This window comes from Lissotriton helveticus, chromosome 4_1 (genome assembly GCF_964261635.1).
Source record: "Lissotriton helveticus chromosome 4_1, aLisHel1.1, whole genome shotgun sequence".
NCBI classification, from domain to species: domain Eukaryota; kingdom Metazoa; phylum Chordata; class Amphibia; order Caudata; family Salamandridae; genus Lissotriton; species Lissotriton helveticus.
Window position 1 is genome coordinate 12,861,642 of NC_136063.1, and position 26,495 is coordinate 12,888,136.

Consider the following 26,495-nt stretch of genomic DNA (forward strand, 5'->3'; position numbering starts at 1 on the left):
TTAAGTATATCTTCGTGAATACATGTATTAGCGAGTAATGTTTAAATATGTAAATATCTGTATCAGTGTCTCACTTTGTGTATAAGTGGCTGCATGGGTTGGTGAGTAGCTACATGAGTGTCTATATGGGTTATTAGTTGGTTTTTTGAGTATCAGAATGAGTGTCTGTATCGTTTTGTGTCGGGTATTACTTAGGGTACAGATGCATGAATGACTGACTCACTGTATGTGTTTTGAAGGCAGCATGTGTGCAGGACTGTACGGGTGGATGAATGTGTGTATGTGTGTGTTAGTGAGTGAATGATTGTCTCAATAGTATCTTAATGAGTAATTGCATATGTTTTAATCTAGTATATGTCAGTATTGATTTATATAAATGATTATATATGACAGTGACAGATTGGAAGAGTTCCTGTATAAATAAGTATGTGTTTCTATACCTGATTGTTTAAGAGAGTAAGTATGTGTATGTTTCTGTAGCAATAAGTGTAGTGGTGTTTGGAGACCTGTATATGCAAAAAAATGGATATTTGATAGTTTATTTCCATGTGTGAGTATGTGTGTGAATAACTCTATGTATAAGTGTAGGTGTGTAACAGGATGTATACGTGTATGAGTACATATGATGAGTGAGCACATGTATGAGTGACTATATACAACAACTGCTGAATGAGTGAATGTCTATGTAGATGCTGGAATTACTAAATAAGTCGTTCTAACTGGTATTGATATCTCAACTTTTTGAAAATATTAGTTCCTATTTTTGAATGTGTGTATCAAAGGTAATATTAGGGTGAGACGGAGGTCTGCTACTCTTTCACAAGGATCATGTCATCAGTGATGTCATCAGTGATGTTATTTGAGATGTCATCAGTGATGTCATGAGTGATGTAATATGTGACGTCATCAGCAGTGCATTGCGGGTGAGCGAGTTATAGTTAGCTGAACTAACTATAACGGGGAAATTTCAATGGTTTTGTATGAGAGAAATGTCCGGCTAACTATAACATGTATGAAACCTATGACTTTTTCAGTGAATTTCAAAGGTTTTTTAAATGCTAATTCCTAACTATAACGTGCCTGAAACCTATGGTTTTTTCAGTGAATATATATATATGCACTGGAAAACTAAACACCCACTTCCTTTACAAAGAAATGGAAAGTTTGCATCTCTACAACCTCTCTAATTTGTCAAGTTTTTCATCGTCCACTCAATCTACACATCATCCACACATGCACACATCTAATTGCTGCATTCTTAACTGTGATTATCAACTATTCTTCTATTTTATATTCATATTCAAAGTGCAGGCCTTTATCAAGCCTTTTTGTTCCAGGAATTCTGCTCATAGACAGAACTGTGCATAAAGACTTAGGATCTCAGTGAATTACGGTGTTCCAAAACCCACCATACTACACAAACAACCTACCAGACTAGCAATCAGTGACTCATTGGTTCTTCACCTTAGAGCAGTGTTTCCCAAACTGTGGTCTGCGGACCCCATGAGTCACTCACATATTCCCAGGGGGTCCGCAGGCAGCAGTTTTAAAAGTACTGCAAAGTATCTTGTTTAATTAGCAGTTTTCAAAGAACAATAAAAATGTTAAAATAACAACAGTGATTGATTTCCCGGCTGGAGAAACATGAGAGTTTTGTCCAGTGACAGATGTGACTGAACTAATGTAACACAGAGGGTTAATATGCCTACTGCAAAGAAGTGTACCATACATTTTAAAAAACAGTATTTGATATGCATCGGTCAGTGGGTTACTACTTTTGTCAGAAAGATTCTTTTGTTACACTGCAGTTCAACCAGTGACAATCGTAATCTAGCACAGTGACCAAAGAACTGTCATCAAACAACTGCTTGCAAACTGCAAGGTACAAGTTAGTGACATGCTTTTTTTCAGTCTTTCAGTATCCTGATGCTTCTAGAAAGGTTTCTTTGGGTGGAAATACATTTTTATTGTTAAAGTCAATGCTAACCACTGTGTTATGTTCTGAATCCTGTTCTGAATCCTGAGTTTGTGCTTCTCCAGACCAGCACTCCTTAGGTTTCTGCTTCTCCAGACCAGCCTCATTGGCTTAACAACACACTCTACTACTTCAGAATCGCAAGGCTGCACCATATTTACAAGAATATGGTGCAGCCCTGCTTTTCGCCTGCACTGGCACTACATTTAATAGGGGAAGATTGCTTTTGTGCAGGAAGGTCCCCCTTTCCTGCACATAAACAATATTGAAATGTCATTTTGTCACTTCTATGTGTACTGCTTAATGCATCATACATGGAAGTTACAAAATGTCTTTTTTTTAAAAAAGATTGTTTATGTGCAGGAAGGCTCGCCTTCCTGAACTTAAACAATCCAAGGCGTTTTACAAAAACAAGGAGAAATGAAGCATTTGTCATTGTTTCGCCGGGTTAAGACCAGGTTTTCCCTGGCTTTAATTTTGGCGCTGCTTCCCATTAAGGCTGCTCTTGTAAATAGGCGGCAGCGTCAAAATCAATGGGTGTCGCAGAGGAAACGCCCACCACAACACGCACTGCCCACGGCTTTCACGCTAAGCATTGTGTCAAAGGGAGACTTATTTACAAGGGACCATTAAGTCACGTTAAGTGGCTTAACGTTGCCTTGTAAATAAGGCAAAGCCCCTATCACCACATAAAACTCTCAGAAAGTTATGTTCCCATGGTGATAGGGGTACAAAAGGGGGTGGTGATGGACGGAGCATCTGAATCAATCAAACACTCACACCCAGTCAAAAGATCTGGATTGAATCCATCACCGTTCTTTAGCCCACTCTGCCACCCCAGTTCAGACATGGCTATATGCAAATCAGTCTGACCCTGTGCCTCATGGGAACAGTCCAGCCCGAACTGCCAAGCCATGTCTTCCCTGGACCGGAAACAAGCTTCCGATGACAGGTTTCTGGCATTCCAGCCATCTTCAGCCCGGCTTGCTTGAATCCAGTGGCAAAGTGAGCAAGGGACTCACGTCTGAGCATACCCTGCCACACTTATGGCGGCCAAAAGCTGTACAAAAGGGGGGTGGTGATGAACGGAGCATCTGAATCAATGAGACACTCACACCCAGTCAAACGATCTGGGTTTAATCCATCACCGTTCTTTAGCCCACTCTGCCACGCCAGTTCTGACATGGCTATATGCAAATCAGTCTGACCCTGTGCCTCATGGGAACAGTCCAGCCCGAACTGCCAAGCCATGTCTTCCCTGGACCGGAAACAAGCTTCCGAGGACCGGTTTCTGGCATTCCAGCCGTCTTCAGCCCAGCTTGCTTGAATCCAGTGGCAAAGTGAGCAAGGGACTCACGTCTGAGCATACCCTGCCACACTTATGGCTGCCAAAAGCGGTACAAAAGGGGGGTGGTGATGGACGGAGCATCTGAATCAATCAATCACTCACACCCAGTCAAAAGATCTGGGTTTAATCCATACCCGTTCTTTAGCCAACTCAGCCACCCCAGTTCAGACATGGCTATTTGCAAATCAGTCTGACCCTGTGCCTCATGGGAACAGTCCAGCCCGAACTGCCAAGCCATGTCTTCCCTGGACTGGAAACAAGCTTCCGAGGACCGGTTTCTGGCATTCCAGCCATCTTCAGCCCGTCTTGCTTGAATCCAGTGGCAAAGTGAGCAAGGGACTCACGTCTGAGCATACCCTGCCACACTTATGGTGGCCAAAAGCGGTACAAAAGGGGGGTGGTGATGGACGGAGCATCTGAATCAATGAAACACTCACACCCACTCAAAAGATCTGGGTTTAATCCATCACCGTTCTTTAGCCCACTCTGCCACCCCAATTCAGACATGGCTATATGCAAATCAGTCTGACCCTGTGCCTCATGGGAACAGTCCAGCCCGAACTGCCAAGCCATGTCTTCCCTGGACCGGAAACAAGCTTCCGAGGACCGGTTTCTGGCATTCCAGCCGTCCTTAGCCCAGCTTGCTTGAATCCAGTGGCAAAGTGAGCAAGGGACTCACGTCTGAGCATACCCTGCCACACTTATGGCTGCCAAAAGCGGTACAAAAGGGGGGTGGTGATGGACGGAGCATCTGAATCAATCAATCACTCACACCCAGTCAAAAGATCTGAGTTTAATCCATCACCGTTCTTTAGCCAACTCTGCCACCCCAGTTCAGACATGGCTATTTGCAAATCAGTCTGACCCTGTGCCTCATGGGAACAGTCCAGCCCAAACTGCCAAGCCATGTCTTCCCTGGACTGGAAACAAGCTTCCGAGGACCGGTTTCTGGCATTCCAGCCATCTTCAGCCCGTCTTGCTTGAATCCAGTGGCAAAGTGAGCAAGGGACTCACGTCTGAGCATACCCTGCCACACTTATGGTGGCCAAAAGCGGTACAAAAGGGGGGTGGTGATGGACGGAGCATCTGAATCAATCAAACACTCACACCCAGTCAAAAGATCTGGGTTTAATCGATCACCGTTCTTTAGCCCACTCTGCCACCCTAGTTCAGACATGGCTATATGCAAATCAGTCTGACCCTGTGCCTCATGGGAACAGTCCAGCCCGAACTGCCAAGCCATGTCTTTCCTGCACCGGAAACAAGCTTCCGATGACCGGTTTCTGGCATTCCAGCCGTCTTCAGCCCGGCTTGCTTGAATCCAGTGGCAAAGTGAGCAAGGGACTCACGTCTGAGCATACCCTGCCACACTTATGGCGGCCAAAAGCGATACAAAAGGGGGGTGGTGATGGACGGAGCATCTGAATCAATCAAACACTCACACCCAGTCAAAAGATCTGGGTTTAATCCTTCACCGTTCTTTAGCCCACTCTGCCACCCCAGTTCAGACATGGCTATAAGCAAATCAGTCTGACCTGTGCCTCATGGGAACAGTGCAGCCCGAACTGCCAAGCCATGCCTTCCCTGGACCGGAAACAAGCTTCCGAGGACCGGTTTCAGGCCGCTTTTGGTCGCTATAAGTGTGGCAGGATATGCTCAGACGTGAGTCCCCGGAAGCTTGTTTCCGGTCCAGGGAAGGAATGGCTTGGCAGTTTGGGCTGGACTGTTCCCATGAGGCACAGGGTCAGACCGATTTGCATATAGCCATGTCTGAACTGGGGTGGCAGAGTGGGCTAAAGAACGGTGATGGATTAAACCCAAATCTTATGACTGGGTGTAAGTGTTTGATTGATTCAGATGCTCCGTCCATCACCACCCCTTTTTGTGCCGCTTTTGGCCACCATAAGTGTGGCAGGGTATGCTCAGACGTGAGTCCCTTGCTCACTTTGCCACTGGATTCAAGCAAGCCGGGCTGAAGACAGCTGGAATGCCAGAAACCGGTCCTCAGAAGCTTGTTTCAGGTCCAGGGAAGGCATGGCTTGGCAGTTCGGGCTGGACTGTTCCCATGAGGCACAGGGTCAGACTGATTTGCATATAGCCATGTCTGAACTGGGGTGGCAGAGTGGGCTAAAGAACGGTGATGGATTAAACCCAGATCTTTTGACTGGGTGTGAGTGTTTGATTGATTCAGATGCTCCGTCCATCACCACCCCCTTTTGTACCGCTTTTGGCCGCCATAAGTGTGGCAGGGTAGGCTCAGACGTGAGTCCCTTGCTCACTTTGCAACTGGATTCAAGCAAGCCGGGCTTAAGACGGCTGGAATGCGAGAAACCGGTCCTCGGAAGCTTATTTCCGGTCCAGGGAAGGCATGGCTTGGCAGTTCGGGCTGGACTGTTCCCATGAGGCACAGTGTCAGACTGATTTGCATATAGCCATGTCTGAACTGGGGTGGCAGAATTTGAATTTTAAATTATTTGTAAAGCGCGCTTTCACCAGCGGTTTCATGGCGCTGCAACAAACCTCAAAGAAGGGGTGGGTGCGAGAGGCTGAGGCACGGGGGAGAGAGTGGCGAGAGGCTAATTAAAAGCTTTGGTGAATAGGTGGGTCTTGAGCTTTTTCCGAAATTGAAGGTAAAGGGGGGTGGACCTCAGCTCTAAAGGCAAGGAATTCCATAGAGTAGGTGCGGGGAACGAGAACGTAGATCCTCCCCATTTCTTCCTACGGAAGCGGGGAACTGTCAGAAGAGCTTGTGAAGCTGAACGTAGTGCTCTAGTAGGAACGTAGGGGGCTAGATCTGGCAGAGTGGGCTAAAGAACGGTGATGGATTAAACCCAGATCTTTTGACTGGGTGTGAGTGTTTGATTGATTTAGATGCTCCGTCCATCACCACCCCCTTTTGTACCGCTTTTGGCCGCCATAAGTGTGGCAGGGTATGCTCAGACGTGAGTCCCTTGCTCACTTTGCCACTGGATTCAAGCAAGCAGGGCTGAAGACGGCTGGAATGCCAGAAACCGGTCCTCGGAAGCTTGTTTCCGGTCCAGGAAAGGCATGGCTTGGCAGTTCGGGCTGGACTGTTCCCATGAGGCACAGGGTCAGACTGATTTGCATATAGCCATGTCTGAACTGGGGTGGCACAGTGGGTTAAAGAACGGTGATGGATTAAACCCAGATCTTTTGACTGGGTGTGAGTGTTTGATTGATTCAGATGCTCTGTCCATCACCACCCCCTTTTGTACCGCTTTTGGCCGCCATAAGTGTGGCAGGGTATGCTCAGACGTGAGCCCCTTGCTCACTTTGCCACTGGATTCAAACAAGCCGGGCTGAAGACAGCTGGAATGCCAGAAACCGGTCCTCGGAAGCTTGTTTCTGGTTCAGGGAAGGCATGGCTTGGCAGTTCGGGCTGGACTGTTCCCATGAGGCACAGGGTCAGACTGATTTGCATATAGCCATGTCTGAACTGGGGTGGCAGAGTGGGCTAAAGAACGGTGATGGATTAAACCCCGATCTTTTGACTGGGTGTGAGTGTTTGATTGATTCAGATTCTCCGTCCATCACCACCCCCTTTTGTTCCACCCATGGTGATAGAGGCTTGTAAATATGCCACTAAAATCATTATTAATTTGAGTATTTGTTTTGTGTGCACATATGTGTTAATTTTTTCTGAATTACGGTTTTAATGTTTGAAATTTAAATCCTACAAATTGCTTGGGGGTCCCCAGCTTCCAGTGGTGACTCTATGGGGGATCCTCAGGAGTCAAAAGTTTGGGAACCACTGCCCTACAACAAAAACACCAATGACTACTCAACCCAGAACATGCCACTTAGATTACATGAAGTAATAACAATAGCACTCTTTCATTATAGTCTTACACCAGTCCAATACAAGAGATCAATGCCCCACTCAAACAACCCACATCGGACACAAAGGACCTCAAGAACTCCCTGCTTCCGTTCCTGGCGAAAGTCATCGAAAAGATCCTCAAAAGTCACTTGTTAAGAATGTTCTATTTTTGTGAATAAATAGCTTGATGATGACAGTCGCCCATCACCATCACTGTCCTATTTAGCAAATTATAACATAATATATAGTGATGTGTAGGCTTGCCTAGTAAGAATAAGCTACAAAGTAGAGCTTGATTATGCCCCTTTCTCTTTCCGACTTTACCTTGCTTAACGGCAGTGCTTACTATTGCCTTTGGCATGATATTATGCCATCTTGCATTCAAATTTTGCTCTTTTGCGTAAATAGATGCCTATGCTTGAGCGACTCCATTTTCTAAGCTGTCACCATCTTCTGGAGCCTTACTAGGTGAGAAGGCATGTTTTACTTTTCACTTGGTTTTCTCACTTTGTAGACTGGTAGAAACTGGTTCTTGTTGGAGGAATGTGCTTGCTCTGCTCTGAAATAACTTTGGATTGGAAGGGTGCACAGCTGTTTTGTTTCCTTTTTGGTGTTTTAGTTGATATTTTTTAGGTTCTCCGCAGGTAACGTCATAACCCCTCAGACGCCCTTTAAGTAAACATATCAGTGATTCCAGTGGTTCACTGGAACCATCCCTGGGGGAACTCAAGATTCTCCTCTCTGGTCACAAGAGGATTCCAACACAACTTTGTCGTTTTTTTAAATACGGTTCAAGTATTTATTTTGAATGTTTTCAAAGTTCATCTTATTACTTTTTAGTGTTTTCAACATATAAGGCATTATCAATATTGCTTCATATCCAATGCATTTCGGGCATTCACATTGCCCTTCATCAGGGAACGATACTGTTAATAAAAAACATAAGAACATAATAGTGAATTACATTCATGTTCTTATGTAATAAGATGAACTTTGAAAACATTAAAAATAAATACTTGAACCGTATTTAAAAAAACGACAAAGTTGTGTTGGAATCCTCTTGTGACCAGAGAGGAGAATCTTGAGTTCCCCCAGGGATGGTTCCAGTGAACCACTGGAATCACTGATATGCTCTGCTCTGAAGCCATAACAGACACCTGGCCAGCTGAAGCTATGGCCTTGGTGCGTTGTGGTAAGGACTCTGATGGGAAAAGGGGGTGAGGCTCACTAGGAGCTTCGTCTTATGTTTCTACTGGTACTGAATGAGGTATCTGGGTTCTATTCGGCGGAAGTCCAGCACAGGGCAGACGTACAGCTGTGGCGTGGGACGTATAGTGTCACACTGTCTCCTGGTTTGGCCGGAGAAATGGGCTCCCCTTTGGCTAAGTGGAAACGGCATGAACAGACAGTGGGTGAGGTGTTCCGCTAATCACTAATTCTTGTCTTCTGACTTTTCTTGCCTAACTATCTCCTTCTGTTTTCAGGTTCCATACATTTATGTACATATATAGTTCTACATATGTTTTTCTGATTCCGTTTAGCAATTGCCTAATTGTTAGTTGGTTGTTGGCTACAAATAGTACAAATTGGCCTACCGTGTATCAAATACTAATAAACATAAATAAATATATATAAGTACAATATTTTCTTAAAAGTTGATCATTGAAATTTGTCTTGCATAATGAGATGTTGAATGAGTTTGTTACATTCTGTCTCAACAATAACATCTTTTTATTTGAGAAACAATATTTCAGACAGATCAGAGGGATGGCGATGGGAACCTGCTTCGCCCCCAGCTACGCAAACTTGTTCGTGGGCTGGTGGGAGAAGCAGGTGGCCTGGGCCGATGACAATCAGCAATGGGTCCAATCAATCATCGATAATACATCGATGATCTCTTCATTTTCTGGAAGGGTCCTAGGGCACTGGCTTAAACATACATCAGGCATTTGAATGACAATAATTTGAATTTACACTACAGTGGTCAAATAAGTGACACTGAAGTTGACTTTCTGGATTTGAAAGTTACAATCAGGGAAGGTAAGATTTTTACTTCCTTATTCCGGAAGACCACAGCTGGCAACTCCATTTTGGCGGCAACCAGCTGTCATCCTAAACCTCTTAAGAACAGCATCCCCTACGGGGAATTGCTGCACTTAAAAATAAACTGCACCTTAGAAAAGGATTTTGAGACAGCAGCATTTGAATCCATGGAAAGATTCAATAAGGGGTTACTCGGAACAGATCTTAGCGAAAGCCTTTGAGAAAGTCAAGAAAATGTCTTGGACATGTCTCTTAAAAGAAAGAAAGAATCAAGAAACGGTTACTAAAACCACTATCCGTTTCATTACAACTTTCTCTGAGGACTCTAAAAGTGTCCAAAAAAGTTCTCTCACAAAATTGGCATATCCTGAAATCAGATGTCATTATAGAAACCGAAATCTCTGAGTTTCCACAGATAACTTACAGACAAAATCGTTCGTTGAGAGACTTATTTGTGCATAGTCATTTTGATCCTGTCCCAAGAACCCCCCGATTAGGAAACCTCACAGGATTTTTCCCATGTCACCGCTGCAAAGCATGTAAAAACAGTCCCAAAGTCACTCATTATGAAATCCCCGGTAGCACTTCGAACAGAAAGATTAACAAATTCTTGACCTGCACCACTCCTTATTGTGTATACTGCCTGGAACTCCCGTGCAAGCTGCACTATATAGGCAGTACCATACACCCTGTCAAAAGAAGGATATTAGAACAAGCAGGAGCCATTGAACATAATTACCCCAATTATCCTGTAGGCAGGCATTTTGGCCAAGAACATCGGAGTGCCCGTAACCTCCTCCGTTTCTTCTGTCTTGACCATATTCCCATTAAAGATCGTGGGGGATATAGAGAATTACAATTGCGTAAGCTAGAGTCTAGGTTCATTATTGACCTGCAAATCAAGATACCAGCAGGCCTGAACATGGAGGAAGAATTATCAAAACATCTAGACTAGTCATTTTCTTTTCTTTTCTTTTCTCCTCTCTATCTCACTCTTTTATCATGTTCACTTGTAGATCCAATCAATTCAATGTTTGATTCATTACGATAGTTTCCTCCAAACAATCAATTTACAATTATGTTTAGAGTTCCGTATTTCTTTATGAGTGTCTATGCCTATCCAAGGCTTGATTTCACAGGATGAATTTGTGGATAATGAATTTATGATTTCATATGAAGTGAATGTAATCAATATTCTTTCATACAATTAGCAGAACAATTTGGACTCAGAATGAACTGTAAAAATATATATGTATATAGCCTGTTTTGTTAACAATTGGAAACTATGTAGTCAACGCCGATTTATGGCTTAATTATGTTTTACGTTCCTTTATTTGCGATTACGTTAAAACACACTCTAAGATGGCCGCCACAAGAATTGACTATTGTTAATGCATCGTTCTTTTTAATGAATCATCTGAAATGATATCATGGAATTGAAAAAACTTTATTTAAAAATGTGTGTATCTGAATGTGTACCACAACAGTAAGAAAAAGGCGAGAAGCCGAAACGCTTCCTGCTTGAATTGTAACGGCGTAAATAAACCAGTTTCTTTACTTTCCACCAGAGGAGTGCGGTCGATTCTTTTGTTGCCGAAGGAATTGTGAGCTTAATACATACATACATATATATATATATCACTGAAAAAAACATAGGTTTCACCCATGTTATAGTTAGCTGGACATTTCTCTCATACAAAACCATTGAAATTCCCCCGTTATAGTTAGTTGAGCTAACTATAACTTGCGCGCCCGCAATGCACTGCTGATGAGGTCACATATTACATCACTCAATTTTTATTGTTAAAGTCAATGCTAACCACTGTGTTATGTTCTGAATCCTGTTCTGAATCCTGAGTTTGTTCTCCAGACCAGCACTCCTTAGTTTTGTGCTTCTCCAGACCAGCCTCATTGGCTTAACAACACACTCTACTACTTTAGAATCGCAAGGCTGCACCATATTTACAAGAATATGGTGCAGCCCTGCGTTTCGCCTGCACTGGCACTACATTTAATAGGGGAAGATTGCTTTTGTGCAGGAAGGTCCCCCTTTCCTGCACATAAACAATATTGAAATGTCATTTTGTCACTTCTATGTGTACTGCGTAATGCATCACACATGGAAGTTACAAAATGTCTTTTTTTTTTAAGATTGTTGATGTGCAGGAAGGGTCGCCTTCCTGAACATAAACAATCCAAGGTGTTTTACAAAAACGAGGAGAAATGAAGCATTTCTCATTGTTTCGCCGGGTTAAGACCAGGTTTTCCCTGTCCTTAATTTTGGCGCTGCTTCCTATTTACGCTGCATTTGTAAATAGGCGGCAGCGTCAAAATCAATGGGTGTCGCAGAGGAAACGCCCACCACAACACGCACTGCCCACCCCTTTCACGCTAAGCATTGTGTCCAATGGAGTCTTATTTACAAGGGACCGTTAAGCCATGTTAAGAGGCTTAACGTTGCCTTGTAAATAAGGCAAAGCCCCTATCGCCACATAAAACTCTCAGAAAGTGATGTTCCCATGGTGATAGGGGCTTGTAAATATGCCACTAAAAGCATTAGTAATTTGAGTATTTCTTTTGTGTGCACATATATGTTAATTTTTTCCGAATTACGGTTTTAATGTTTGAAATTTAAAGCCTACAAATTGCTTGGGGGTCCCCAGCTTCCAGTGGTGACTCTATGGGGAATCCTCAGGAGTCAAAAGTTTGGAAACCACTGCCCTACAACAAAAACACCAATGACTACTCAACCCAGAACATGCCACTTAGATTACATGAAGTAACGTGGATAACAATAGCACTCTTTCATTATAGTCTTACACCAGTCCAATACAAGATAAAAATAAAGAAACGTGCAACTTTGAAATGTTTATTTCTAACACCAAAATCTCATGCACAGTACCTTAGATAATACAAGCAACCATATTATCACAAGCAAGGTTGTCAGCATTGTTAGTATTCTATAAGATACAAACGGAAAAAGCATCCTATAATACTAACGGTAAACAAATTTAAAATATACCTACATTTCACCCTCCCTACCTAGCATATCAGTTTATAACTACAGAAAGTCTCATAGGATTACATGGTCAGACCCATACCTCTGGTACTCAGCAGTAATAGATCACATTCAGTGCTCCACAAACTTTCAAGTTATGAATGTTCTCCAACTGTGTGTAACTTTGCCTCCACAATGCATTATGAAAAGCGCAAGTATCAAAGGTGGACACAACTGCATATGTATTTTGGCTCGAACTTCCGAGGATCATTCTGAACAGACACACTATTCAAGATAACCTTGATGTTCCATGCTCTCACTATACACACAAAACTAGCGAGGCACTTTACAAATCTAGCATACCAAATTATTCTCATTTAAAACAAAATATTCAGCCTTCTCTAAACAATATCACAAGTATGTGTCACATGAAAAGCAGAGCAGGAAAGCAAAAATAGTGTGTAAGCTTCTAATAAACCCATGCTAACTTAACAGGGTGTGAGTGCAAGCCTCAGCCCCACGGCACCCTTTCTTCATCAAAGCACGTGATATAAACGTGGGCCACTTAGAAACGCACACTCCAAGACTAAAAACCAGAGTCAAGTTCACATTTCCAAATAAAAGATATACGCTCTTTGATAGAAAGCAGTAGCTAAAAAATATAGAATACGCAGAAAAATCAAAGAGTCTTTATCCAACAGCGTGTAAGCACAGTATGTAGCAACAGCCTCCAACAGGAAGTCATTGTTCTCATCTGAAAACATTTCAGCCATCCAATTCAATAATGAGAATGAACATACATGTTCCTCAATGACCGGAGCCTATATCACCATCGGAGGAAAACTCGGGTCATCTTCGATTTAACTATGTACCAATAACTCATGCGCCGCTGCAAAAACATTCCAACGTCCCATTATTCCATGTGTCGCTGCTAAGGCCATAATCCTGCCGCCAGAACAGAGCACGTCATGAACCACTAAAGGACTCATCAACTGGTCGTAATCCGCATTGGGAGACACCGTACTGCAGAGACACAAATCCAGGGCCCAGTCGAAATCACAGCTCAGGAAATGGTAGACAGGCTGAACGCATGTGAAAAAGGGGAAACAAAACGATAATCCATAACCTGCACTCAACGTTGCAAGAGGCAGCGCATCATAGTGACTAAGCATTCGGTTGCGGTCCAGCAACAACCGAGAAATATTATCGTCTGCTGCAAGATATGCATCCATTTTTAAGTAAACAAATTAATACAAGCACATTGGCAACTAATGTGACCATTAAGCACAATTCACCAAAGATGCTGCAAAAAATGCAATGAAAAAACACTGACAAGACACTAATTATACTTTCTACAGAAGTCACAAGACCAATTCTTATAACTTTAAAAAAGTAAGCTCACCCCCTGCTTGAGGACGCATTAAATTAACTCCCTAAAATTCCACGGCACGTCTGTATTAGCATACACTTCTGTGCGGTGTTTGCTACATGAAGGATAAATGTTTCTCTAGCAGATGTAAGAGCGACCTCTTTTTGATACAACAGCGCTCTTATACGACTCATTTGGTTGACTCTGCATTCAAGGTCGAAATCATTGTTCTAATCTGAAAACATTTCAGCCATCCAATTCAATAATGAGAATGAACATACATGTTCCTCAATGACCCGAGCCTATATCACCATCGGAGGAAAACTCGGGTCATCTTCGATTTAACTGTGTACCAATAACTCATGCGCCGCTGCAAAAACATTCCAACGTCCCATTATTCCATGTGTCGCTGCTAAGGCCATAATCCCGCCGCCAGAACAGAGCACGTCATGAACCACTAAAGGACTCATCAACTGCTCGTAATCCGCATTGGGAGACACCGTACTGCAGAGACACAAATCCAGGGCCCAGTCGAAATCACAGCTCAGGCAATGGAAGACAGGCTGAACGCATGTGAAAAAGGGGAATCGAAACGATAATCCATAAGCTGCACTCAACGTTGCAAGAGGCAGCGCGTCATAGTGACTAAGCATTCGGTTGCGGTCCAGCAACAACCGAGAAATATTATCGTCTGCTGCAAGATATGCATCCATTCTGAAGTAAACAAATTAATACAAGCACATTGGCAACTAATGTGACCATTAAGCACAATTCACCAAAGATGCTGCAAAAAATGCAATGAAAAAACACTGACAAGACACCAATTATACTTTCTACAGAAGTCACAAGACCAATTCTTATAACTTTAAAAAAGTAAGCCAACTCCCTGCTCGAGGACGCATTAAATTAACTCCCTAAAATTCCACGGCACGTCTGTATTTAACAAAGCATACACTTCTGTGCGGGTGTTTGCTACATGAAGGATAAATGTTTCTCTAGCAGATGTAAGAGCAACCTCTTTTTGATACAATAGCGCTCTTATACGACTCATTTGGTTGACTCTGCATTCAAGGTCGAAATCATTGTTCTCATCTGAAAACATTTCAGCCATCCAATTCAATAATGAGAATGAACATACATGTTCCTCAATGACCGGAGCCTATATCACCATCGGAGGAAAACTCGGGTCATCTTCGATTTAACTGTGTACCAATAACTCATGCGCCGCTGCAAAAACATTCCAACGTCCCATTATTCCATGTATCGCTGCTAAGGCCATAATCCCGCCGCCAGAACAGAGCACGTCATGAACCACTAAAGGACTCATCAACTGCTCGTAATCCGCATTGGGAGACACCGTACTGCAGAGACACAAATCCAGGGCCCAGTCGAAATCACAGCTCAGGCAATGGAAGACAGACTGAACGCATGTGAAAAAGGGGAATCGAAACGATAATCCATAAGCTGCACTCAACGTTGCAAGAGGCAGCGCGTCATAGTGACTAAGCATTCGGTTGCGGTCCAGCAACAACCGAGAAATATTATCGTCTGCTGCAAGATATGCATCCATTCTTAAGTAAACAAATTAATACAAGCACATTGGCAACTAATGTGACCATTAAGCACAATTCACCAAAGATGCTGCAAAAAATGCAATGAAAAAACACTGACAAGACACCAATTATACTTTCTACAGAAGTCACAAGGCCAATTCTTATAACTTTAAAAAAGTAAGCTAACCCCCTGCTCGAGGACACATTAAATTAACTCCCTAAAATTCCACGGCACGTCTGTATTTAACAAAGCCTACACTTCTGTGCGGGTGTTTGCTACATCAAGGATAAATGTTTCTCTAGCAGATGTAAGAGCGACCTCTTTTTGATACAATAGCGCTCTTATACGACTCATTTGGTTGACTCTGCATTCAAGGTTGAAATCGACAGCCAGATGGAAACATCCAGCTTCCCATGCAGAGGAGTTAACACAACTTTTTTTTATCATACCACACGTTCAGTTACCGTAATAATGTAAGCATTGCCTAACATCGCACAATAAGACACACAGCTGAATCGGATCTCCAATAAGTGACCACTTCTAACTATTCTCATAGCTCGCCTGTGCTCTCATTTGACAGTGAGAGAGTGATCGCACCATAGTTTCTACTTCTAATCATCATCAGCATACGCTACGAATACGATAAAACGGCGATAATTTTAACACCGGGCCTTGATAATATGCCCCGAATTTCGTAACGCGCCCTGCATTGCAAAATGCCATCCAGGGCACGGAACGAAGCGGCATATTATGAACAACAAAAGGCGATACATTATCGCCGCTTTTATTGACAGAAAACTGCCTATAAAGCGGCAATAATGGGCTTGGTAATAGGCCCTGGTAAATTCCCATAGCAGCCCAGGTTCTGGTGTTAACCTGGGCTGCTATGGAAATTCACAAGGGCATATTATCAAGACCATTATCGCCGCTTTATCAGCAGTTTCCTGCCGATAAAAGCTGCGAGAATGTATCGCCTTATGTTGTTGATAATATGGCCCAAAATTAGTTATATTAATTTAATTGTTTACTTACCTACAATCATCCAGATTCCGTTGTTTATCACCCCCCACCCTGCCTCTCCCCCGCTCCGCCTGTCTCACCGCAACTCCCTCCAGGGGCCACGTCTGGGCTTGATAATACGCCCTTGTTAATTCCCATAGAAGCCCATGTTAACACCAGAACATGGGCATCTATGGGAATTAACAAGGGCCCCGAGTGAGATGGGTATTCTCAGACGTGAGTCTTGTGCTCTCCACACCACTGGAGTCAAGCTATCCTGGCTGAAGACGGCTGATAGCCAGAAACCAGTCCTAGGATGCTCGATTCCGGTCCAGGGAAGACATGGCTTGGCAGTCCGGGCTGGACTGTTCCCATGAGGCACAGGGTCAAGGCTGATTTGCATATGGGCATGTCTGAACTGGGGAGGTGTGGTGAGCAAAAAAAATGATGGATTTATGCCCAGATCTCTGTACTGGGGTGAATGTATGACATTGTTCTGCATTCTGTCCATCAACTGTTGTTTTTGCATTTGTCACCCCGAGTGGGACGGGTATGCTCAGACGTGAGTCCCGTGCACTCCACGCCACTGGAGTCAAGCTATCCTGGCTGAAGACGGCTGATAGCCAGAAACCGGTCCTAGGATGCTTGATTCTGGACCAGGGAAGACATGGCTTGGCAGTTCGGGCTGGACTGTTCCCATGAGGCACAGGGTCAAGGCTGATTTGCATATCGCCATGTCGGAACTGGGGTGGTGTGGTGAGCAAAAAAAACGATGGATTTAGACCCTACCTCTGTACTGGGCTGAATGTATGACATTGTTCTGCATTTTGTCCATCAACTGTTGTGCTTGCATTTGAAACTCATTTCAGACAAGACAGAGGTCATCATCCTCAGCCCCACCCCCTCTGCCTGGGACGACTCTTGGTGACCAGCCACCCTGGGAGCTGCACTCACACCCACCAACCACGCTCACAACCTGGGGTTCATTCTGTATTCATCGCTCTCAATGACCCAGCAAGTTAACGCTGTCTTCTCCTCCTCCTGCTTCAACACCCTCTGCATGCTCTGTAAGATCCGCAGATGGATCCCCACTGGAACTAGAAGGATGGTCACCCAGGCCCTCATCAGCAGTAGGCTCGACTACGGCAACGCCCTCTATGCAGGAACCATGGCCAAACTCCAGAAAAGACTCCAACACATACAGAACGCCTCCGCACACATCATCCTCAACATTACCTGCCATATCCACATCACCACCCATCTGAAAGACCTGCACTGGCTCCTAGTCAACAAGAGGATTACCTTCAAGCTCCTCACCCACGCTCACAAAGCGCTCCGCAACACCGGACGAGTATACCTCAACAAACGTCCCACCCTTCACACCCCAAACCACCAGCTTCATTCCAGTGACATCGCCACCGTCCCACACATTCACAGGACCTCCACCGATGGCAGATCCTTCTCCTACCTCGCCGTCAAGACATGGAACACCATACCCACACAGCTGAAACAGACCCAGGACCTGCTGACCTTCAGGAGACTTCTCAAGACCTGGCTGTTGGAGTAGTAGCAGCATCCTCCTTCAGCACCTTGAGACCCTCACGGGTGAGTAGTGTGCTCTACAAAAGTCTGATTGATTGATACATACACCATACTTATTTAAGATTTTTTGAATCTTAGGAAATATCGTTATTACTCAGAAAGTTTTAGAAAACATATACACTCGGTGTGGGCGTTCTGAAGGGTGGGCGGGGCTGCGTCGGCCAATGGTCATGCGCAGTACTAGGGAGGGAGTGCTGCCGTAAGCCAGTGGCCGACAGGAGCACAGATCGGGTTAAAAAAACGTAGAAATGTACTGCAAAAACAAAGGTTACAGAAACATTATAGCTAGGAAATAAAATTTAAAAAAATATAGAAATTCACAGCAAAAACCAAAGGTTACAGGGACGTTATAGGTAGCAAATAGAATTTTAAAAAACCTTAGAAATTCACTGAAAAAAAGGCTACAGGGATGTTATAGTGAGGCAATGAACCCACTGTCAATAATACACTAATAGTGCAACCTGTATAGATTTTTGCACATTTACACAGAATAACATTATCCACAAACTTAGTGGAACAATCAATATGTTGATTGATATGATACTTCCTCAAACCATTATAATGAAAGTTGTGTGGTTTCTATGAATTGCGAGTGTATACATACTGCAATTTCAACATCTGTATGAGCCCTCATTAAGTTTGTGTAGCCATGTTTGTTCTTGTGCACCCACACCGGGGTAACTTGGGCTCACTATGCTATGTATAGTTTTACTTTTGCTGTAAGCAAAACTAGGATGTTTGGTGATATGTGTCTGTAATGTTGGGTCATATGTCAATAAATACCAATACCTTTTAAGTATGTTAAAAATCTTATGTGACCATGGATGGTAACTAGTAACTAATCTCAATGGTGTAAACCCGCTACTGTCTCTTTAGCTCTGGGTTTTAAAGTGCCACTTCTGGCCAGGTTAAGTATTCTTCGCTTGGCTTTATGTATGACATTCTCCTCATATCCTCTTGCTAAGAAACTTAATTCCATATCGGTTGGGCAATTTGCAAAGTCCGAGTTGTTACTGCAATTTCTGCGAGCTCTGAAAAATTCACGATGTGGAATGGCATTGATCTCTACCCTTGGATGAGCACTAGTTGCATGTAAAATAGAGCTACAGGATATGCTCTTCCTATACATATTACAATTGATGTTACCATCACCCACATATAGATCCACATCAAGGAATACAATTGTGTCTTTACTGTGTGTCATCATGAATGTCATGCTGAACAAGTTGCTGTTCATGTGTGCAAAGAAATTCTGTAGCTCTTTATCACTCCCTGTCCAAATGACTAAGCAGTTGTCTATGTATCTGCAATAGTACACTATAAATTCCTTCCACCTTGCCCCCGTTGGGCCCCAGATATGCATCACCTCTACACACCCCATAAAGAGGCAGGGAAAGGACGGCGTAAATCTAGAACCCATTGCAGTTCCGCATATTTTCTGGTACCAGTTTTCTTTGAACAAAAATACATTGTGTTCTAAGATCATTTGTGACATCTCAATCAACATTTCAGAGTGTTCAAGGAATTCAACAGGTCTTTTGTATAGAAAATGTCGAAGTGCAGATAAACCTTTTTGATGAGCTATATTAGTGTACAATGACACTACGTCCAGTGTGACCAGAGTCAAAGATGTGTCCCGTGTAGTATCCACAAGGATATTTAGAATATGCTTGGTGTCTCTAATTTTGGAAGGTAAATTGGTTATAAGAGGCTGTAAGAATGTATCTACAAATTCTGAATTCCTTTCATTGGGACCCCCTATATTCAATACTATCGGCCTCCCTGGTGGCGAGGTGGCATTTTTGTGTATCTTTGGAAGTGTATATAAACAAGGGAATCTTGATTTCTCAATCAATAAATATCTGTATTCGTCACCATTAAGCAAACCCTTGATGTCCCATCTCTTAAATTCCCCGTTTATGGTTTTAATTGTTCCAAATATCGGGTTGCTAGTCAATTTTTTATAGCAACACACATAATCCAATTGTCCCATGATCTCTTCCTCATAAGTATCTCTATGCATAACTACAATATTGCCACTTGTACTGGGGTGGGGACTATTGAACATAACCTAAACCTGAGCATCTTACTAGGGAAAGATACGAAGATCAAAGGCGGCAACTTGTACCTGGGGTTCGTAGATTTGTCCTCCGACTTTGATTGTGTTAACCACTCAAAGGTATGGGTAATTATGAGCGATATGGGTATGGACCCCGCTATTATTTCTTTCCTACGGGAGTTATACTCTGGTAGTAAGGCTAGGATCTGATATGGGAATATGGGTGAAGATACAAAGCCATTCAGCATAGAAAGAGGGGTGGGCAGGGCTGTGTCCTTGCACCTTTTCTATTTTCGCTTTACATAAATAACATAGGCATTGCCCTGATATTAAAACCAAAAGATCTGGCTCAGGTAGGACACCATCCTGTGCCCACCCTTCTCTATGCTGATGACGCTGTCACAAAGGCACGCACCCTAATCTCCATGCAGCTGGTACTGAATGATTTTGTTAATGGACCTTGTTTTGCAAGTGAATCAAACCAAGACATTTATAATGAAGTGTGATAGGAATACGTGCACCTGCCGAAATATAGGAATCCTAGAATCCAGCATTGAATGTACCAACACTTTTTCATACCTGGGTATTTTATTTGATAAAGGCGGAACATGGAACCCCACCATCCAGACTAGATCACTGCTTTTCAGAAGCACCTGGATGGCCTTATGTACATTTTCCATAAGTCCAGGTACAAACCCGCCATAAGAAATGCTTACGATCCATAAGGCAAAATGTGTAAGCCACGCAGTAGACAGGGCTGGCATACGCTACGCAAATGGTATGGCAATACAATATGTGGAGAATGAGTTCTTAAGGAACCTGCTTGCGCCACCTAAATCTGCCTCAATCTTCGTGCGTCACACAGAGTTGGGGGTATCTATCCTTGTTGACCTAATTAAGATCCAACACATTCTGTTGTGGCACAAGGTATGGTTGTCAGAGCATACTGCCCTAAACCGGCTCATGATAAGAGATTGCCTAAGATCAACACTCTACTCACTCATCCCATGGTTGAGATATATAGAATGCTTTTGTCAGGATTTGGGGCATTCAGAATATTTCACTAACCTCAAATTTCTGGTTGAATTAAATAGGAAAGATCTGAAGGCTGACTGTCTAGCACACCTAGAGAGCATTAGGATATCTGTAGAATTGTTAAAACCTACTGTTTTAGGAAACCAGCTCATTTTAACCATTTACGATGTGTAACTATACCTTAGACTTGTAATCATCAAAAACAAAGATATATATTAACAACTTTTAGAATGGACATTTTTCTTGCATGGTCACCTTCCCTGAACAAAATAATTGGTCCTCTAAATTGTCAAAATGTCCTTGTGATAATGCTTCAGCACAGACTGCAATGCATGTGGTACTCTTTTGTAAATGTTATAAAAAGTGGAGGAAATTCTATATATCAAGCTTTTTAAAACACCTAGATTTCACTCAATATCGCCCGGCATACCTTTTATACAGTCCCTACCCACAATCGATATCTGTGTAAGAATGTCATCCTTTTTATGGAACTTTTTTTATGCAAGAAAGACCAGATTGCTAGAGGATATAGACAATCCAGTTAAACGTCATAACAGCTGTTAAAAGAACCTTGCGAGAAATCTGATGTGTGTCACTTTTTATTTTTGTTTTATATACAATTTCATTAACAAGCGTTATAGTTAACAAACGAAACAGGATAGTATGGCAGACCCAGCTATGAGGTTTTTACCTTCCTGTATTTTCAATTATGTTTACACTGCTAGAATGTTTTAACGGACATAAGTTATCATATGGTATAGATGATTTTTTGAACTGGTACAGAATGAACTGGTTCTAAATATGAAACATGATTGTTAGTTTTTAGCTGCCTTGTATTGTGCAAATTGTTGTTGTAATGAAACAGTAATTAATTTTCTTTTTGTTTTTTTGCTGAGTTTTATATAGTGCGAACTTGACCCGAATCGGGTATCAGAACGCTTTACATAGCACCAGTTACGTTACATGAGGACACACATTTATTTTTGTTAGGCACGGGGAGATTAAATGATTTGTTCAGAATCACAGGATGTTTGGCGTCGTTACCGAGACTCTAACACAGTTCTCCAGGTCCAAAGTTGCGCGCCCTAGCCGTATTCTTTTATCTATTATATATGTCTGTTAATGCTACATGTGTTTTTATGATCTAATAGATTTTTTAACGAATAAAGATGAAGAATTACTAATAATGTCATAGAACATTTCATGGGTGAATATGATATGTCAGGTCATAAGCAGTGATTAGCGAGGGTACATTTCGTTTTTTGAGTTCAGTTTGATGGATCACCCCAAACATTTCCAGGAAGAAAGCGAGGAGTGTGAACCATTCTTTGGGAAGTTTAGTCAAGATTTGTCGAAAGGTCTCAATGTTATTAGCAAAACAAATTGCTGCCTATCAATCAAAGTTATTAGCAAGCCAAAAAATCTATTTCCCATGTTCATTATAGTAACTACTGAGTCACCAGTTAGGTCAGAGCTTCCATAGGAAGAGCATTTCTGTTTTGTTTTGGCTTTGATAAATCTACACAGAACGTTCCCAAAATAATTCATCAACCTCGTTCTATCATAAAAAACTTCTCAATAAAAGAAAGTATCAAAAGTATACTTTCCCGTGATAATCCACATAGGAAACATTGCTTTAGATAAATAAAAAACAGCTGAATGGAAATACTTAGAATTATACTCAGAAATCATGTTTTTTGTGAATTGGTGTAACTCTTTTAAGATATCTTTAAGAAATTTGCATTTAAAGATTGGTTTGAGTTGGACATAAGTGGGTTACAAAGTTACTTATATGTGGACAGTTGGTATGATATGCTCTAACAGGACCATTTAAATGAAATTAGCCAATCCTGATTTGATGGACACAAAATCAGCATTATATTGTAGCAGCTGTTACAGGTCTCAAGGTAATGGTCACTGGTTCTTGCTAATTATATAAAAAGATATATACCAGGACAGTGTGAGCAAACTCTGACCCCCAGGGGCACATGCAGAGGTCTCAAAGGGATCAGATTGATTAGCTGACCACAACAGGAACAAAATGTGAAGTCTTCCATAACAGGACTCAGTGACCTGGTCTTCATTGAAATGCATTGTAGTGAATGCCAGGCTTTAAATGTCATAAATTGGAACATAAATAAGGAGTGATTATTTTTTATTTATTTTTTTTAAATATTTTAAGACCTTTATTAGTCAACACGTATGATACACAGCGTTCCGCTGACAACCCATCCGGGCCAGCCGCATATATAGTATACTGTTTCATGATCATTTAATGGACACAGCCTTAAGGCCGACAACCCTGGGGTCCGGCGGCATACAATGGTCTATTTCTGCACTGCACAATCATACAACCATTTGGTAACGTAGAGGTATGGGTCTGTAGGTTTTTCGTTATTTATATGCGAACTTATCGTTATAAGGCTGTGTCGGAACTCATCAATGTCTGCAAGTGGACTGCGGCCCGTTTTGACACATGTGGGTCATGAGGAAGAGTGTCAGTGGAGTTCACCCCCCAAGAGGGTGTGGGGCAGTTGTATTGAGGGATGAGGCTACTCAGCTTCCTAAGTGTGTCGGTGAGCGAGTGTCTGTACAGTTTATCCACTCCAGTGAGAATGTCTGGTGGTTGTACTGGTGTTTGAGTAGGATCATCCCGGCCTTGACTGCATCGCTCAAGGGCCCCCTGGTGTAGCATATACAATAGCCAATTTCGAAAAGCCTGGTCCAAAGGGGAACAGGACCAGCATATCAATAAACTTCAAAACAGTAACATGGAAAATATATATTAAAGGGAGAGGGAATGGAGGTAGAGATTGCCATGTGTTTAGGGAGGGAAGTGCAGTGCCAATGTATCGATGGTGGTCCAGTGGGCGGGTAGGCAGGAGATTACAGCGGGCAGCTCGCCTGTATGTCAGGCGCTCAAGGGGGACAACATAAATAAGGAGTGATAACACATTTTTGTCACAATATAAATCATGTATTAGTGGTGTTATACTCATTTTAGAAATACTTGTGAGTTCTCAGGTGATTTCATCCTGTAACAAATATTGTTCCTCTTCTGGGATTAAAATTGCCATATCTGAGGGAAACAGTTTTCTCTCATGTTTTTCTTATAGGGGTTACAGAAGGTTTTTCAGAAACTAATAAAAGGGCACATTTTCTGCAATTTCACAGTATCTTGCTCAGCCATTACAGTATCTTGTGAGGTAGCGATGATGGGACCCTTTTGATTCCTGACGGACTCTGTAGAACTGTGACAAAAGTGTTCAAGACTGGGAAATATATTTCATGTTAGGATGGTGAGTACACAGGTACACACTGAGCAATAAATACATATACGACTAAGCTTCTTGTGTGATGTAGTAATGTGTGAGTACCCAGGTTGAGGAGTACCCAGGTTCAAGACGGAAGTCCTCATCCTGGGATCTTCACCCTCCGCCTGGGACGACTCCTGGTGGCCCCCCGCCCTGGGCAACGCACCCAAACCAACAGACCACGCACGCAACCTGGGCTTCATCCTGGACTCCTCCCTCTCCATGACCAGACAAGTCAACGCCGTCTCCTCGTCGTGCTTCAACATCCTGCGCATGCTACGCAAGATCTTCCGGTGGATCCCCACCGAGACCAGGAAGACAGTCACCCAGGCCCTCGTCACCAGCCGTCTGGACTACGGCAACTCCCTCTACGCCGGAACCACCGCCAAACTCCAGAAGAGACTCCAGCGGATTCAGAACGCCTCTGCACGACTCATCCTGGACATCCCCGGACGCAGCCACATCTCCGGACACCTGAGAGATCTGCACTGGCTCCCGGTCAACAAGAGAATCACCTTCTGTCTCCTCACCCACGCACACAAAGCCCTACACAACTAAGGCCCAGGATACCTCAACAGCCGCCTCAACTTCTACGCCCTCACACGCCAGCTTCGATCGACCGGCCACGCCCTCGCCTCCGTCCCCCGCATCCGAAGAGCCACCACAGGAGGAAGGTCCTTCTCCTACCTGGCCGCCAAGACTTGGAACTCCCTTCCGACCCACCTCCGCCTGACCCAGGACCAGCTTGCCTTCAGGAAGCAGCTCAAGACCTGGCTGTTCGAGCAGTAGCGGACCCCCCCTCCCCTGGCGCCTTGAGACCCTCCGGGTGAGTAGTGCGCTATATAAATGCTTTGATTGATTGATTGATTGACCCTACAGCCATGTGAGAATAAAGTCTGACATTCCGAGTAACATGTTTGTCAAGCAGAAGCCTCTCTGATGGTTCTACTTTGTTCTACTGCAACATTACCACGGTATTCTAAGGCACAAATACAGTGCAAATATTATGTATTTATGACAAATATGTGGCACACTTGAGTGCCAAAATGACTGTGTCCTTCCTGATTGTCTATCAGTACCTTGAACAATGGTCAATTTAAATGTATTTAAATTAGTCAAGAGAAAAACAAAAGTAAAATAAACAGATATTTCAGCTGTGTAAAATTTTTATTTTTATCCTAGCATGTAGTTCATTCTCAAATTCAGAGATGTGGTATGGAGGATGATCACTCCCCACTTCTGATGCCTGAGAAATTTCCCTCATTCACAGCTGTACAATTTTTGAGTATTAAATCTTTATTATTTGTCATTATTGTCAGTCTCTCCAGGTTTCAGTGAGACAGTCACCCTTCTGAACAAAAGCTGTAAGAGCCACACTTAACACTCGCTCTGAATAGACACTTGCTATAGGATATTCAAGATACTTTACTGCCAGCCTTCTGAGGGTGGAACACTATTCCTTTTCCCATACCAATAGGTCAACAGCTCTTGATACAAGTAGACTTCGGTTTGACCAGCTTCTTTATAGTCATAGTTGTAGACATTGTCTTTTTTGTAGTTGCTTGCATCTATGTGCTTGTTGTGAGCTGAGGAATACTTTGCAGGTGATGGAAGGGAAGCTGCTGCTGTTGGTTTAGTAGCAAACACATGTCTTACCATTTGTGGGCACAATCCTGACATATCCACTGATGAAAAAATAATGAAAGCTGATAGCCCTTATTTGTACCATGGATCCAGTATTGGTGTACTCTTCAAGGGATATAATTCATTTTTACAACCTTTTATTTGTGTTCTTTTTAAGGATTAAGCTGTTAACAAATACAACTGCTTTTTCATTGACATTTGTGTACACTTATTCCACCTTTTGCAAATGGCCTTCCAGTGTGGGCAACAATGGAAGGGCTCACCTCCTTCTAGGATAGTGCTTGCAGGCTTCCCATGTCTACTTCTCAAAAGGCAGGCACTTCACTAGCTTTAATTTGTCAACCTCCTTTGCCATAGCTTTGGTAGTTGCATCACCTCTCTTTATAGTATGTAATCTTTGTTAGACCTGTACTGCTCATGCAGGCATAGCAGCATGTAGAAATGGGAGACCAGGGGAAGGGGTAGGTTCTCCTCTATAAGGGCGTTTAAAGGGACTTTATTTGCACACTCAATGACCATCAGCTTCTCACTGGCTTTGAAGGAATGACTGAAGGAAGTGCAAACCCTGCAACAGGTGTCTTATGTGTTGTTGACTAAATCTTAATTTTTGATGAAGCCCTCCACAATTAGTTTGATGCAATGAGCTAAATATAGGATTATGAAGTACACTCCATTAGACATGGATTTGACAATATTACTGTGATTGGCAGTGGC

The 26,495-nt window shown here is 42.9% G+C and overlaps 1 protein-coding gene across 1 annotated transcript in view; it reads right to left on the reverse strand.

Moving 5' to 3' along the window:
• LOC144826881 (GTPase IMAP family member 3-like) overlaps nucleotides 1-25,796 on the reverse strand; it is a 44,920-nt gene extending 19,124 nt beyond the window's left edge. The window contains exon 1 of the mRNA XM_078685338.1: nucleotides 25,609-25,796. Within this exon, the coding sequence (XP_078541464.1) occupies nucleotides 25,609-25,796 (188 nt within the window). The remainder of the gene's footprint in view (nucleotides 1-25,608) is intronic.
• Nucleotides 25,797-26,495: the final 699 nt, after the last annotated feature.